A 13,436-nucleotide genomic window follows, 5' to 3' on the forward strand; every position below is an offset into this window, starting at 1 on the left:
GGTTTTCGCCAGGAACCTGGAAGAATGGGGACATCAGTATGTCACATAAGAAAGGTGGGGAGAAAATCAGTGCAGAGGTAAGGTGAAGGAGGTGGTTTAAGGTGGTTTATTTTTGAGGTGTTGGTTTGGTATCATATAGGGAATATCCAGTACACAGTTGGAAATAGAAAACTAGGTCCCATGAGAGGCAGGGAGGTCGAAAGTCAATCCGAGTCACCTGAAGAGAAGTGATGGTTGAAGCCCTGGGAGCAGGTGGAGACACCCAACCTGGGAGTAGATTACAGATAGAAGAGAGAGTCATGCAGAGAGAAAGGATGGGAGACAGGCAGCTACCCATCGGGATGTTGGATGACACAGAACAGGAGGAGAGGGGCAGGTCAGAGAAAACCAGAGTGAGGAGGAAACGTGAGAGATGGAGCAAGTATGAGAGTTGCCCGAGGGGTCCCCCAAAAATAGACTCTGAGGAAAGGTCAGTGCACTTGGTAACCAAGAGGCTTCTAAAAACTTCAGAGGTTGCTGGGTAAGTAGTTGATGGGAGGTAGAGTATGTGGTGAAGAATCAGGGGAGCCTCCAGGGATACAGCACTGATTGGCAACATGTGATTGTGGAAGGAAGGAAGGGGGATGTTTCCAGAGGACTCAGCAGGGTTGTGCAAAAGTTCTTCCAAGATGGAGACCCACAACGGGGCAGGTGCCAAGGCTGGGAGACCAGTGCGGGCAAAGGGGCTGGAAGGATGGGTGTGGAGGTGAGAGCAGTGCCTTCTCAGGAGCAGTGGGGGTGGAGGGCAGAGGAGGGCTGGGGGTGAGCCCCTGACGAAGGCTGCCTCCCCTCCCGTCATCCTCCCTCTTTCCCAATTTCTTCCTTTCCCTTCTCCTGGTGTTTTTCCTTCTCTCCTTTCCCCAAGTACCTCTTCTCCTCCACAGAGCTTGTTTTCCTTGAAGTGGTCATTAGTAGAGGTAGGAGCTTTTGGTTTTGGTCGCGCTGTGTGGTTTGCAGAATCTTAGATCCCCGACCAGGGATCGAACCCGTGCCCCCAGCAGTGGAAGCGCAGAGTCTTAACCACCAGACAGCCAGGGAATTCCCAGGAGTATCTTTAAACGTTAACTTTTATGTTGATGTATTCAACTAACACATTATTTTTAAAAACAAATATATTGAACCCTTTGCCTTTCTTTCTCCAAGACAATAGAAACCCTAAACTCTGTAATTATGCTGCTTTTTCTCTGCATAGACTCTTGGTTTTCTTCCTTGTGCATAGGGGCCTGTAATTTGATAACATGTTCCCTCCCGTCACGCTGAAATGATCATTAATAGGTTTTGTGAAACTGCATTTCTCCCAATTTCCACACTTCTCAATCTGCAGGGGTAAATAAATGATCTAAAAGTACAGTCTTTTAAAATGCATTTTTAAAAAAACATCTTTATTGGAGTATAATTACTTTACGATGGTGTGTTAGTTTCTGCTGTATCACAGAGTGAATCAGCTGTATGTATACATATATCCCCATATCCCCTCCCTCTTGCGTCTCCCTCCCACCCTCCCTATCCCACCGCCCTAGGTGGACACAAAGCACCGTAAAATGCATTTTTGTATGTTCTGTACCTGAAGTGTTGGGTGACACTCTGGTTGAGGCATGTGGGTGCATGAAGGAGTCTGGTGGGCTTGGCAGGGGCTCCGAGGGTGGGGGGATAAGCTGCTGGAGGGTGCTGTCCATGTCACTAGTGCCTGTTGCCAAGCGGTGGGCCATCTTTCCAGTGGGCCTGTGACTGGAGATAAATGTAAGGAGTGGGGCGTCTCCCGACCCACCCAGAGAGCCCTGGTTGCAGCCACTGGGAGGCAAAAGCCCAGAAGTCCTCCTTCTAGAGAAAGAGCACCGCCTTCCACCAGCACTGAGACTTTTCCAGCCGAGCTCCCCATCTCCCAGAGGGCTTCATCTAAACTAGGAAAGGAAAGGGACTTCTCTCGTTTTCCCCTTGGCTTGAAATATCTGAGTCGAAGTAAGTCATCTACATTCTTTTTTTTTTTTTTTTTTTTGACATTTACAGAGCTCAGCAGTCAGCCCCACTCCGGAAATTTCTTCAGAGCCTCCTGGATAGTAAGTTATCACTGTTTACATGGCTTGATGTATTAAATATCAGAAACGGGAAGAGGCTTGTGTTGTGTTTTGTTATCAGTCTAGTGGATTTGAATGATGTACAGTTTGGTGATAAGTAGCAATTATCGTCTTCAAATTATTTTTTTTCTCCTCCTTTTTCAAATTAATTTTGTGTTGATTCATATTACCTTTGATAAGCTTTTCCCTGTGTTGGCATCTTTACCTTTAGAATGTGTGCTGATCTTTGGGGGAACGGAGTGTGTGACTAAGGCCACATCTGGTATAAAGGCGGGCGGGGGTGGGGTGAGGTCCTCGGGCTGGACGTATCACAAGGAAAGATGGGGCCAAGAAGGGGCTCACTTGTCTGATTCTCAGAGATCTTGGTTTATTCCCCCATACCAATTCTTAGAATTCTGCCTGAGTGATGAATGCACACCCCACGCACTTCTTCATGGGGTAACCACCAGACTCCTTTCCCGTCCCCAAACCATCCCAGGTCCTCTCCTAGATTGCTTGTCTTTGTACTTTACTCTGCAGCTGTTATCCCAGCCGAAAATGTTTCAGTGCTGCTCCCTACCCTGACAAACATGGTGAATAGCCAGCACTTTAGCTTGTATAAATGGGCCCTCACGGATCCTTCCTATACCCAGTCTCATATTAGTACCTCTTATGGCACTTACTGCTGTTGCTGTACACCTGACTTATGCTCTTGTATTTTTATAACTGTAATAAACTATGGACTCCATGAGGGCAAGGACTGCATCTCCACACTGCCTGGTGCACCCTATAGATTTGGGAGCTGTTCTGGTAGGAGCAGCTTCTCATCTCATCACCGTTATATCATCATCTGTATCTCATTCTTTGAAATATGACAGGGAGGAAAGGCACACTATTATTACCTGTTGCATTTGGGTTGGGTAAGTCCACAATGAGCAAAGTTCACCTCTTCAAATAGACGCCTGACTTGGTCTGAATGCTGAGTTTATGGGGGCAAATATTATGGTCACTTGGGCATATCCAACCTATCATATCTTGCCAAAGAAGGCATTTTGCAAGAGTAGTTTCATTTGAAAGTCAATGAGCTGGGATTAGGGTACTTTGGTGAAAAAATTGCTTCAGGTGGCTGGCTGAGTGAATTTCTACCGGATCTAAGGCACTATGCTGAGTATTCTTTTTTTTTTTTTTAATATAAATTTATTTATTTATTTTTGGCTGTGTTGGGTCTTTGTTGCTGTGTGCAGGGTCTTTGTTGCTGTGTGCGGGCTATCTCTAATTGTGGCGAGCGGGGGCTACTCTTCGTTGCGGTGTGCGGGCTTCTCCTTGTGGTGGCTTCTCGTTGCAGAGCACGGGCTCTAGGCTCATGGGCTTCAGTAGTTGTGGCACGAGGGCTCAGTAGTTGTGGCTCGCGGGCTCTAGGTCGCAGGCTCAGTAATTGTGGCGCACGGGCTTAGTTGCTCTGTGGCATGTAGGATTTTCCTGGACTAGGACTTGAACCTGTGTCCCCTGCATTGGCAGGCGGATTCTTAACCACTGCGCTACCAGGGAAGTCCCTATGCTGGGTATTCTAATAAGAGCATAAGATGCAGTCCCTTAATAGTTTCAGGGGCAAAACACGCAAAAAATAAATAAATAAACGTTAGTAAATAAAAAGGCAATGTGGCAACTGAATGAAATAGATTGTAGAGGTTAAAATACTCAGAAGGCAGCTCCCACAGGATGTCAGAGTTAAGAGTGCAGGTCTTGAATGAAATGACAATTTTAACGACTTATTGAGCATTTACTATGTGCCAGGCCCTGTGCTTAGCATCGTATATACTTTACCTCATTTAGTCCTCAACATTTCAGGATCAGGCGTTATTTTTTATCCCCATTTTATAGGTGAGGAAACAAGCACAGAAAAGTAGTGTGTGCCCAGGTTCCACAGCTGTGTGTGGCAGAACTACCACCAGAGTAGGAGCAATGACGTTCTAGGCCAGGAGACTGCCAAGATCTGCTGGTGGCAGCAGTAAACTCTCACCTGCACCAATACTGATTCAAAATTGGGTAATAAATGAACCAAAGGCATGCTAGGGTTTACTGTTTTGAGTGATTAAAAAAACAGCTTAACCATTTGTGTAATAGTGTGTTAGCAGGATTGAGGGGGGACTCATGCAGACTTTTTAAAAGAGCAAATTGCTTTCAGACACTCTGAGTATTGGTGTACATAAAGATACTTGATGTGTTAATTTACCAAGCACTGTATTTGTATCATGGAAATAGGTCCAGAGACCTCTGTTTTTCAGCCATAGCCCAGCTCTCATGAAACACTTGACAGGAATAGATGAGCTTTTCCCCCCTGCTGTTCTTCCATGTGGGGATTTTTCAGTAATTCAGGCTTGGTTTTCTCCCAGTTTGTTCAAATGAGTTAGGTTTTTCAGTATTTGGAATTGGTGAGGAGTCAACATAAGTGTATCAGTGCCTGATACATATGAAAATGCACAATAAGTGTTTGTTGAATAAATGAATGCATCTGTGAATCTTAATTAACTAGAATCCAACTTGCTTAGCACTGAGGCAGGCTGCTTGTGAACTGAATCTGGCCCCTTTCACTGCATGGACACAAAACATGTGAAAGAAACGTTGGCAAGGCTTGACTTAACCCGAGGGCTGAAGAAAGAGGAGTCACCGATAGCCCAGGATCAACAACTCTGTGGTCACTGGAGAAGTGATAGTGTTGTCTTAAATCTACTTTTACATCTTGAGCAGACTGCAGTTTAGCATTTTATTAGCATGATTCCATATCACAATATTAGAAAAACCTGGGAAGAGAAAGGAAGAAATTCACCCATAGCCCCAATACCCTAATACAACATCAGTCCTTCCTCTCAAAAAATATCTCTTTCATATCTGTAATCATAGTGCATGTCCCATTTTGAATTTAATTCCCTGGAGTTATCTGATCTATAAGTCAGCGGTGTATTTTCATCATGACTTATCATTTCGGCATTGATTGGCACGAATACATTTTTTTGCCTAACCAAAGAGCTTTACTCTATTTGGCCAGCAGGTGGCACTCAAGAACAAGCTGCTCTTTCCTAAATGGTGATGGTCCACTAGAGAAAACATTATTTCCCTTAATCTAATGTAAGATCAAAACACAAATCATTACCTGAAGAGCTACATGAAAGATTAGAGACTCCCCTGGTCCTTAAAAATGTCAGAAATCTGTGTGCTTGTAGGCATGTAATTTCATAGAATCATTTTTTTCCGCTAATATGTATTTGGTGAACAACAGTGCTAGATACCAGGCATACAATGATTTATAAGATAAACTGCCTGGCCTCAAGGGGCTCAGAGTGTCATTGGGAAATTACACACTTGTACATGATAATCAGAATGCAGTGTGGTAAATTCAATGATGGGACCCAAGGAGGAGTAAGCACCTCTGTTTTGGGGAGAATGAAAGAAAGGTTTTATAGAGCAGCAGCAAATAAAAAGTGAATTACAGTAGCATTACATTATAAATACAAAAAATTTTTTCATGCAGTACAAAAGGCTTTAAGATTGTCTAGACTCCCTTCCCCAAAGTCTAGAAACAGTTACTTTCTTTTTTTTTTTCCTGAAAACACCAAATGGTTTTCGACAGTGAATTCATGAGGCTGGAATTGTTTGTTTTGTCCTCTCTTGAATCTCCACCTAGGAGAGTGATTGACACTTAGTACGTGCTGAGTAAATATTTGTGGCATGAATAAAGTCAGCAGTGGAATGACAAATTGAGATCTTCTCTAGAAATATCATTGGCAGTGATTTGCAGATATGATTGGAGGGAGTCAGGGCTGCAGGCTCGGGGAGTGGTGATGTGCTTCCTGCAGAGGTATAGACGAGTGGTCGTGAGCAGTCCCGGGAGAGAGAGAGCAGGATTAATGTGAGCTGTGTCAAGGGCAGGGAGTAAGCAGGACCTGGTGACTGCTTAGGTCTGGGGAGCAAGGGGAGGGAGAAGGGGGTTGATTCCCCTGGCTTTCTGGCTTGGGTGAAGGAAGACAGAGGAACAGAGCTGGGGTTGGTTTGGGACAGGTTGGGTTTAAGATGCCTGAGGACCATGTCGGTGAGGGTGTCTAGAAGGCAGTTAAATGTCTGTGTCTGGAACTCAAAAGAAAGGTCTACATAGATTACGGATTTGAGCGTGGATTTCATGGACAGTCTCTTTGCACCTTTTAGTTTTGCAGATGAAAGAAATTGAGGCTGAGAGAACCAGATTGTTTGCAAGTTTTTAAACAGAGTGGGTTTGCCTCAGCAATCACATTCCTCGTTGGAGCCGGGCTGGAATCACAGCCTGCCAGGACCCTGCCTGTCTCCTCCAGAGCCCTCCTGGTGGCATGATTGAAACAGTTGGGCCTAAGATGATTGCTCTCTTCTCTCACTTCATCCTTTCAGTGAGTGTGTTTTTATTGAATCCCCCTTGAAACTCAGCAGCCAGCTCTGCATCTCAGCCAGAGGGTGAGTTCTCTGCACTGTCCCCCCCACCCACCCCCCACCCCCGGCTTGCTCTTTCCGAACCGAAAACAGCTCAGCTCAGGCTACTGAGGGCTGAGCTTCTGAATTTGACTTGTTTTGTGAAGCAGTCAGGGGCTGCTAGTCCTCATCGGGCCTTTCTCCATCAGCCTGGCTCGTTTTCCCATCTTCTGTGATCTGTTTGAACACAGCAAAGACCCAGGAACTCTGTGACCTTCTGCAAATTCCTTCACCCCTCTGGTCCTCGGTTCTGGGGACAGTGGGACAAATGATACGTCTTCCCAACATTAGGAGGTCTGATGGAGATGATATATTTAAAAACATTGGTCAAGAGCTTTTAGATACTGTTTTGCAACAAGGAGCCCCTCAGTTGCAAAGTGTTACACATGTGGAAAAAGCATGTTGGCTGTGGTATCAGAAAGAAAACAATTGGCTAGAGCAAATCCATTCTGAGAGGTTTCCTGAGTGCTGGTTTGTCGTTCTGGTGGGGAAGCAGGAAAAAATGGTGATAACGGGTGGAGTAAAGCCAGAGGTGGGGTAGTGGCGGGAGGCAGGGAGGTTCTGACAGCTGGTGCGGTAGAGGCGGTATGGGGTCAGGCAGTTGGTCACGGCCAAGAGTCAGCACCAAACAAAGTGAGGAGGAACTAGGGAGGATTGGGTGGGAGGTTCTGACTGAGGCTGAGGCAATTCAAGGGGAAGGACAGCAGAATAGAAACTGCCGTCAGGCACTCCCCCAGTGCCGAGGGGGATCTGGTAACCCCAGACCAAGGTGAGCAGGGCTTTAGAGACTGTCCCCTCCCAAAAAGGCTGTTGGTCGGTGAGCCTCAAGGACATCTATGCATGGATCTTAGTTGAGGTTGTACAAAAAAGGAGAAACATGTGGGTAAACTGAAGGACAAAATCAGAAAATGCAACCAAAAAGAAGAGGGTGGACGGTGAAGGGGAAATTTAGAAAAGGGGCAGATTTGTTTTTCATTGTGAAATTCAAACTTAAAGCCAGTTTAGAAGAGCTTACCTTGATTTAAATTGGCAGATAGTGCCACAACCTTGCAAGTCACCTTTAGGGGTCCTCCAGCTCTCTAGCAAGAGGTGACGGTTTTTATTAATCAGAACCTGGGTGGCGTCGGTGAACGCCACCTGCAGGCAGAAGCAGGAGAGCCAGAAGCAGCATGGGTGCAGCCATTGTCCCAGAGCCTGCGGGAGAGAGTGGGCACCTTCCAGCAGGGACCAGGCGGGCACCAGTAAGGACAGCCAGCCTGAGCTCAGGCCGTCCTAATTCCCTATAGTTTTTCTCTTTCCACCCCTCTGATGATTCCATGGTCACTGATTTCAGGAGCTAAGAGCCCTCAGTGAATGTGATATAATCCTTATACTTGTAAAAGAATTTCTAAATACACAATTTCACAAATCAAAGCATATCCTTAATCAGATCATATGTGCCAATTTTTACTTTCTGAAAATGTGACCTTTTATTCATTCCACAGATATTTATTGAGCATACTCATGGCCTATTTAGTCTAGTGGGCACCTGCAAATAAAGAGTGTTTCCCCATCCTGACCTTTCCAGAGGCCTCTCTCTGAGACACAAACCCTGGAGGGCTGCGTGTAGACTCACTTCATTCACGTGCCTTTTTTTTTTTTTTTTGGCCACGCCGCTGGGCTCACAGGATCTTCCCTGAGCGGGATTGAACCCGCGTCCTCAGCAGTGAAAGCATGGAATCCTAACCACTGGACCACCAGGGAATTCCCATCATTCACATGCTTTTTGTTCTCAGCTTTGAGGGTTGTTTTTCTTTCCCCTTAGATTCCCAATAATGTTCTCCTGTCTTGGCCGAGGAAAGGGGAAGAGATTTGACCCCCTGACCTAGGCCAGAGATAATGAGGAGGGGCCTGGGAGAGCCCTGATAGCCTGGCAGTCCCCTGAATAGAGCACATGAAGCCCTTAAAGCAGTGGCGGGCACATGGCAAGGGCCCAGGAAGTGGTGGTGACTGGGAGGGGGTGTTACCAGTGCTGGAAGCAATGGAATTGCTCTGGAGAACTTGCCTACTTTGAGGTGGAGACATTGCCTGTCCTACCACAGAATTTCCACCTCTTTTCCACTTCTGACTCCTGGCTCTGGATACGCTTGTCCCGGGGGTGCATTCGTGGCAGGTGGCACTCAGCAGTGATGACGCACATGGAGCTCCAGCATTCTTAAGCCCTGTTTCCCCGTGATGTGCGAGCCTGGGCTGTTGGAAGGTGCTGCCTCCTAGGTGGTAGGGAAATGTTAGAGCGGCCGAGAGTACCGTCGGTGGTGCCCGACGACAAGGTTCAAGTTCCAGCGCCGCCCGTCCACTGACTGTGCCAGCTTTGATGAGTGCCTGACTCTCCCAGTGCCTCGTCCTCATCTGAAAATGGGGAAAGTAGGACCGTTCGTAGGAATTAAAGAGAGAATGATCATCGGGCACTTGGCACAGTGCCCCGCACATAGGCCATCTCACCAAGCAGGGTGTACGGCTGCTGTTGCCGTCATTGTGTGTAACTCTGGGGACCCAGAGTCTGCGGGAAGTATAAAAATGATTGTATGGTGATGCGTGGATAGAAGGAAAGAGACGGACAGATGTATGAGGAAGCAAATGCAGCCCAGCGTTCCTTGTAGAATCTAGGTTGGGGGTGGTATATGGATGTTCACTATTGTAATTCCTTAAACTTTTCTTTCCGCTTGATAATGTTCATAATAAATATTGGGATGAAGTAATTTCATCAAGCTGTTTACATCTTTAGAGCTGGAAAAATTCCATATTGATACTGGTAAATGGAATTTGGTAGAACTGAAAAGCAGCCTAGCAGGAGCCTGAGTGCTTTTGTGGAAAAGGGGTCATCACTGATCTGAGTGAGTGTGTGTGCACGCGCGTGTGCGCGTGCCCACATGTCAGTGTGTTGGTGGGGGAGGGCATAGAAAACTGGAATTAGGGGAGGGGGAGGGTTCAGTGAGTAAGTGCTCTTAATATTTTCTGTGCCCCACCTCATTCCAAAAAGGATTTGTGGTAACTTGCAAAAATACCTAGACTTTCAACAAGATAAAAATAAATGAAGAATGTAAACAAGCAATCGTTTATACTCATAATACATGTCTTAAGGTGCTGAATACAAATTTTGAAAGCAGTGAATGGGATAAGAATACATAGAATCCCAGCTTCCGGTTGCACCTGGGGGCTGATTTTCCTGGAGACCCAAGGCAGCTGGGCCACCTCCTTTCACTGTTGATTTTAATGCTCCATTGGTCAAAGCACTTGTGAGGAACAACCCAGAAAAATAATCCAGCTGGTGGACTTGAAATGGCCAACTCTGGCTGGCAACATGTCAGAAGCTCCACTCATGTCCTCGACGGTCCCATCTTGTGTGCAACCACTGGGCCCCCAGAGCCGCCTCCTGTCTGGCCCCCCCCCTCCTGCCCTCCATCCCCAGGCAGTGTTTCTCAGAGTTATTCTTTTAAAACACAAGGCAGTCATCTCAAATAGAGCACCTTGCTGTTTAGACACGATTCCTGAGCATTCCGGGGCACCTGTGGGCCTGCCTTGTCTGTAGAGCGCTATGTCTAAATAAGAATGCCCTTTAGAAGGGACGGTGCTTGGCTGGGATGCCAGGAAGTGCGTTTCCTTGTCCTCAGCTGGTAATGTGATTTTTTAGAAAACTGTTGAAAGTACTAAATCCTACTCTCTCTTTTTTTTGTCTTCTCTCTTTTAAAATTTCATTGTTCTCAGTGTATATTCTTCCAACTTCCACGCGGTGAAGAGGGAATCAGATGGGGCTCCCGGGGATCTTACCAGCTTGGAGAATGAGAGGCAGATTTATAAAAGCGTCTTGGAAGGAGGAGATATCCCTCTCCAGGGCCTGAGTGGGCTCAAGAGGCCATCCAGCTCGGCCTCAACTAAAGGTAACTGGGCGAAGCCTGCAGGCCTCTCGCCCATCCACACGGCTATCAGGATATCTGTCGCCCATCCACACACGTTCCTGGGGTGATGGCAGCGAGGGTGAACCTCCAGCTACTGGGATAAGTTTTGACTTGTTCAGATCCATTTCCAGGCCACTGAGCCCTCCTAGTCCCCTCCCCTAGTTTCTCACCGGCCATTTTTCTTTCTGGTATGAATAGTTTCCCTTCCTTTGAACCCCAACCTTGCTCTCCCTGAAGCATCTCTCTCTTTTTTGTTCTGATTCCCTTTTCTTAGAAATTAGCTGAGCTTTTCCTAACTCTAGCAGGGTGGCCATTTTTCTTTGCATCTTTGCACCTGCTTTGCAGCACAGATTATTTTGCTTCCGGACATCGACTGGAAATTAAAACAAAAAACAAAAAACCCCTTATGACAAATAAGCATGTTACCTCTCCTTTTTTTTTTTTTTTTTTTTTTGTAGCAGCTTTCAGCTTTAACCTAATGGGTCTGTTTATTTTATTCTGCATGCTTTCCAGTGGATCATAAAGGTGGGAATGCTCACATGATTTCTTCATCTTCACTTCATAGCCGAGCGGTTCACAGTAGCAGTGCGTTAGGCCCCGGGTGTAAGCACAAGAAACCCCTGTCCGCTGCGAAAGCCTGCATTTCGGAAATCCTCCCCTCCAAGTTCAAACCCAGGCTCTCTGCTCCCAGTGCTCTTTTGCAGGATCAGAAGAGCGTCCTGTTGCCATCCGAAAAGGCTCAGAGCTGTGAGAACCTTTTTGTCTCGGTTCCTCTGAATGATTCCAAAAGAGGCCTCCCCCTGCAAGTGGGGGGCAGCGCGGAGAACCTGCTTGTGCGCTCCCGGCGGGACTACGACGGCAGGTCGAGCAGCACCATGAGCCTGCAGGAGTACAGCACCAGCGCCAGGAGGCCCTGCCCGCTCTTGAGGAAGGCTGGCCCGCAGTTCACCATGCTCTACCGAGATATGCACCAGATCAACCGGGCCGGCCTCTTCTTGGGGTCCGTCTCCTCCTCCAGCGTGCGGGATCTTGCCTCCCACTTCGAGAGGAGCGGCCTGGCATTGGCCAGGGGCGAGCTGGGCCCCAGCCAGGAAGGCTCGGAGCACATCCCCAAGCACACCGTCTCCTCCCGCATCACAGCTTTCGAGCAGCTGATTCAGCGGTCCCGGTCCATGCCGTCGCTGGACCTGTCCGGCAGGCTGAGCAAGTCCCCCACGCCCATGCTGGCCCGGAGCGGCCTAACCTCTGCCCGCTCGGCCGAGTCCCTCCTGGAGTCAACCAAGCTCCGGCCCAGGGAGGTGGGCGGGCTGAACGCTGGGGGCATCTATGCCTCCCCAGCGTGTAGCCGGATGGCGGACCCCACCTTGGGCTTCAGGGGCCTCGTGCCTTCCGAGCCGCTCTCCGCCTGCTCGGACGAGCTGGACCGCTGCTCAAACATCTCCAGCGACAGCCGAGAGGGCAGCAGCGGCAGCGTTCACGGAGACTTCCCCAAACACCGCCTCAACAAGTGCAAGGGCACCTGCCCGGCCTCCTACACCCGCTTCACCACCATCCGTAGGCACGAGCAGCAGCAGACCTCCCGGCGGCCCGACTGGCGCCCGGATCCCAGGGGGGACAAGGGCACGCTCCTCAGGAACATCTACCTAATGAGCCCCCTCCCTTTTCGGTTGAAAAAGCCCTTCCAGCATCCCCCCAGACAGCTTTGTCCCGGGGACTTCTCGGGCCAGAAGCCAGACCCCCCCAGTCAGCCCCATCAGGACGAGCCCCCCCGCGGGGGGAGGCCCTTGGTTCCCAGACGCCTGTCTTCCCGGCACACCATGGCCAGGCTGAGCCGGATCTCAGAGCCCCCTCAGGAGAGACCCGCGGCCCCGGAGGTCTGCCTGACGGCCTTTAGTAATGGGAACTCTCTGCCGTGCTCAGACCACAGCCTGGATAGGAACAACAACCCCCAAAGTGAACTGGGAACGTCCCTCGGAGGTGGCCTTCTGTGTATTTGCCCAGTCTCACCTCCCCCATCTCTCCACTCCGCTTGCTTTGTTCCCTCCTCCCGTGTGCCCTTGGTGCTCATTTTCTGGTCCGTCCTTTGTTTTCTGTTTGTTTTGCTTGGCAATTAATCATGGCTCATAGTGGCTGCACTTCTTTAAAAAACAGATCCCCCATGTCATTTAGACTAACCACCAAACTCTGTTTCGAAAGAAAAATTGGCCGTTTAGCTCATCTGAGAAATTTGTTCATTTGAACTCCTGAACCCCTTGCAGTTCACACCAATCCCAATTCACCCTGAGGTTTTTTGAGAGGCAGCCTCTCTCGGTGGCCCTGTGTATGTGTGTGTGAGTCTACAGTGTGTGTCCCTGTAAGATCCTGCACGCCTCTTAATAGGGACACTTTTCAAAGATGGTCCTGTCTTTGCTCACCTTTTGCCTCTGATTAGTTTTCTTTGTATGAAACTAGTTCACAAGTAAATCCAAAAATCGGGAGGGAGGGCATTTGGGTTTTTTTCCTTCAGAATTTGAATACTGACCACCAAACAACGACGGTACAAACTTGATATTTGTCATGGATGAAAGGTGAAATCTTTTCCCAATCTGGTTTCCCACTAAATCTTTGCCTGTTTTAACTTTACTTTATTGTTTTGAAGATTCAGAATCACCAAGGCATTTTATACCAGCTGATTACTTGGAATCCACAGAAGAATTTATTCGGAGACGTCATGACGATAAAGAGGTAATCGCCCCCTTTGAAATCTCTTAGCTCTTGTGCAGATAAAAATATGAAGGAAGTAGACATTCAGGGAGGTGACATGGCCTAGCAGTTAGAAGCAAACATTGGGATTTTCACAGGTGACTTTTTATATGATATGAGCTCAATCACTCCTCTTTTAGTCCACTTTTCCGAAGAGTAGGACTGATTTTCC

The 13,436-nt window shown here is 47.9% G+C and overlaps 1 protein-coding gene across 50 annotated transcripts in view; it reads left to right on the top strand.

The window, feature by feature from the left end:
• The window catches only part of SORBS1 (sorbin and SH3 domain containing 1), a 243,276-nt gene that overhangs the window by 192,942 nt on the left and 36,898 nt on the right, over window positions 1-13,436 (top strand). For 49 of the 50 annotated variants that reach the window (XM_082423545.1, XM_082423591.1, XM_082423594.1 and 46 more), the window contains 3 exons: window positions 2,047-2,096; window positions 10,332-10,504; window positions 13,161-13,246. In XM_082423545.1, coding sequence (XP_082279671.1) covers window positions 2,047-2,096; window positions 10,332-10,504; window positions 13,161-13,246 — 309 coding nt within the window. Of the gene's footprint in view, window positions 1-2,046; window positions 2,097-10,331; window positions 10,505-11,035; window positions 12,500-13,160; window positions 13,247-13,436 lie in introns of all 50 variants that reach the window. The other variant, XM_082423581.1, reaches the window with a different exon arrangement.

The sequence above is a fragment of the Balaenoptera physalus genome, assembly GCF_965194825.1.
Source record: "Balaenoptera physalus genome assembly, chromosome: 14".
NCBI lineage: Eukaryota > Metazoa > Chordata > Mammalia > Artiodactyla > Balaenopteridae > Balaenoptera > Balaenoptera physalus.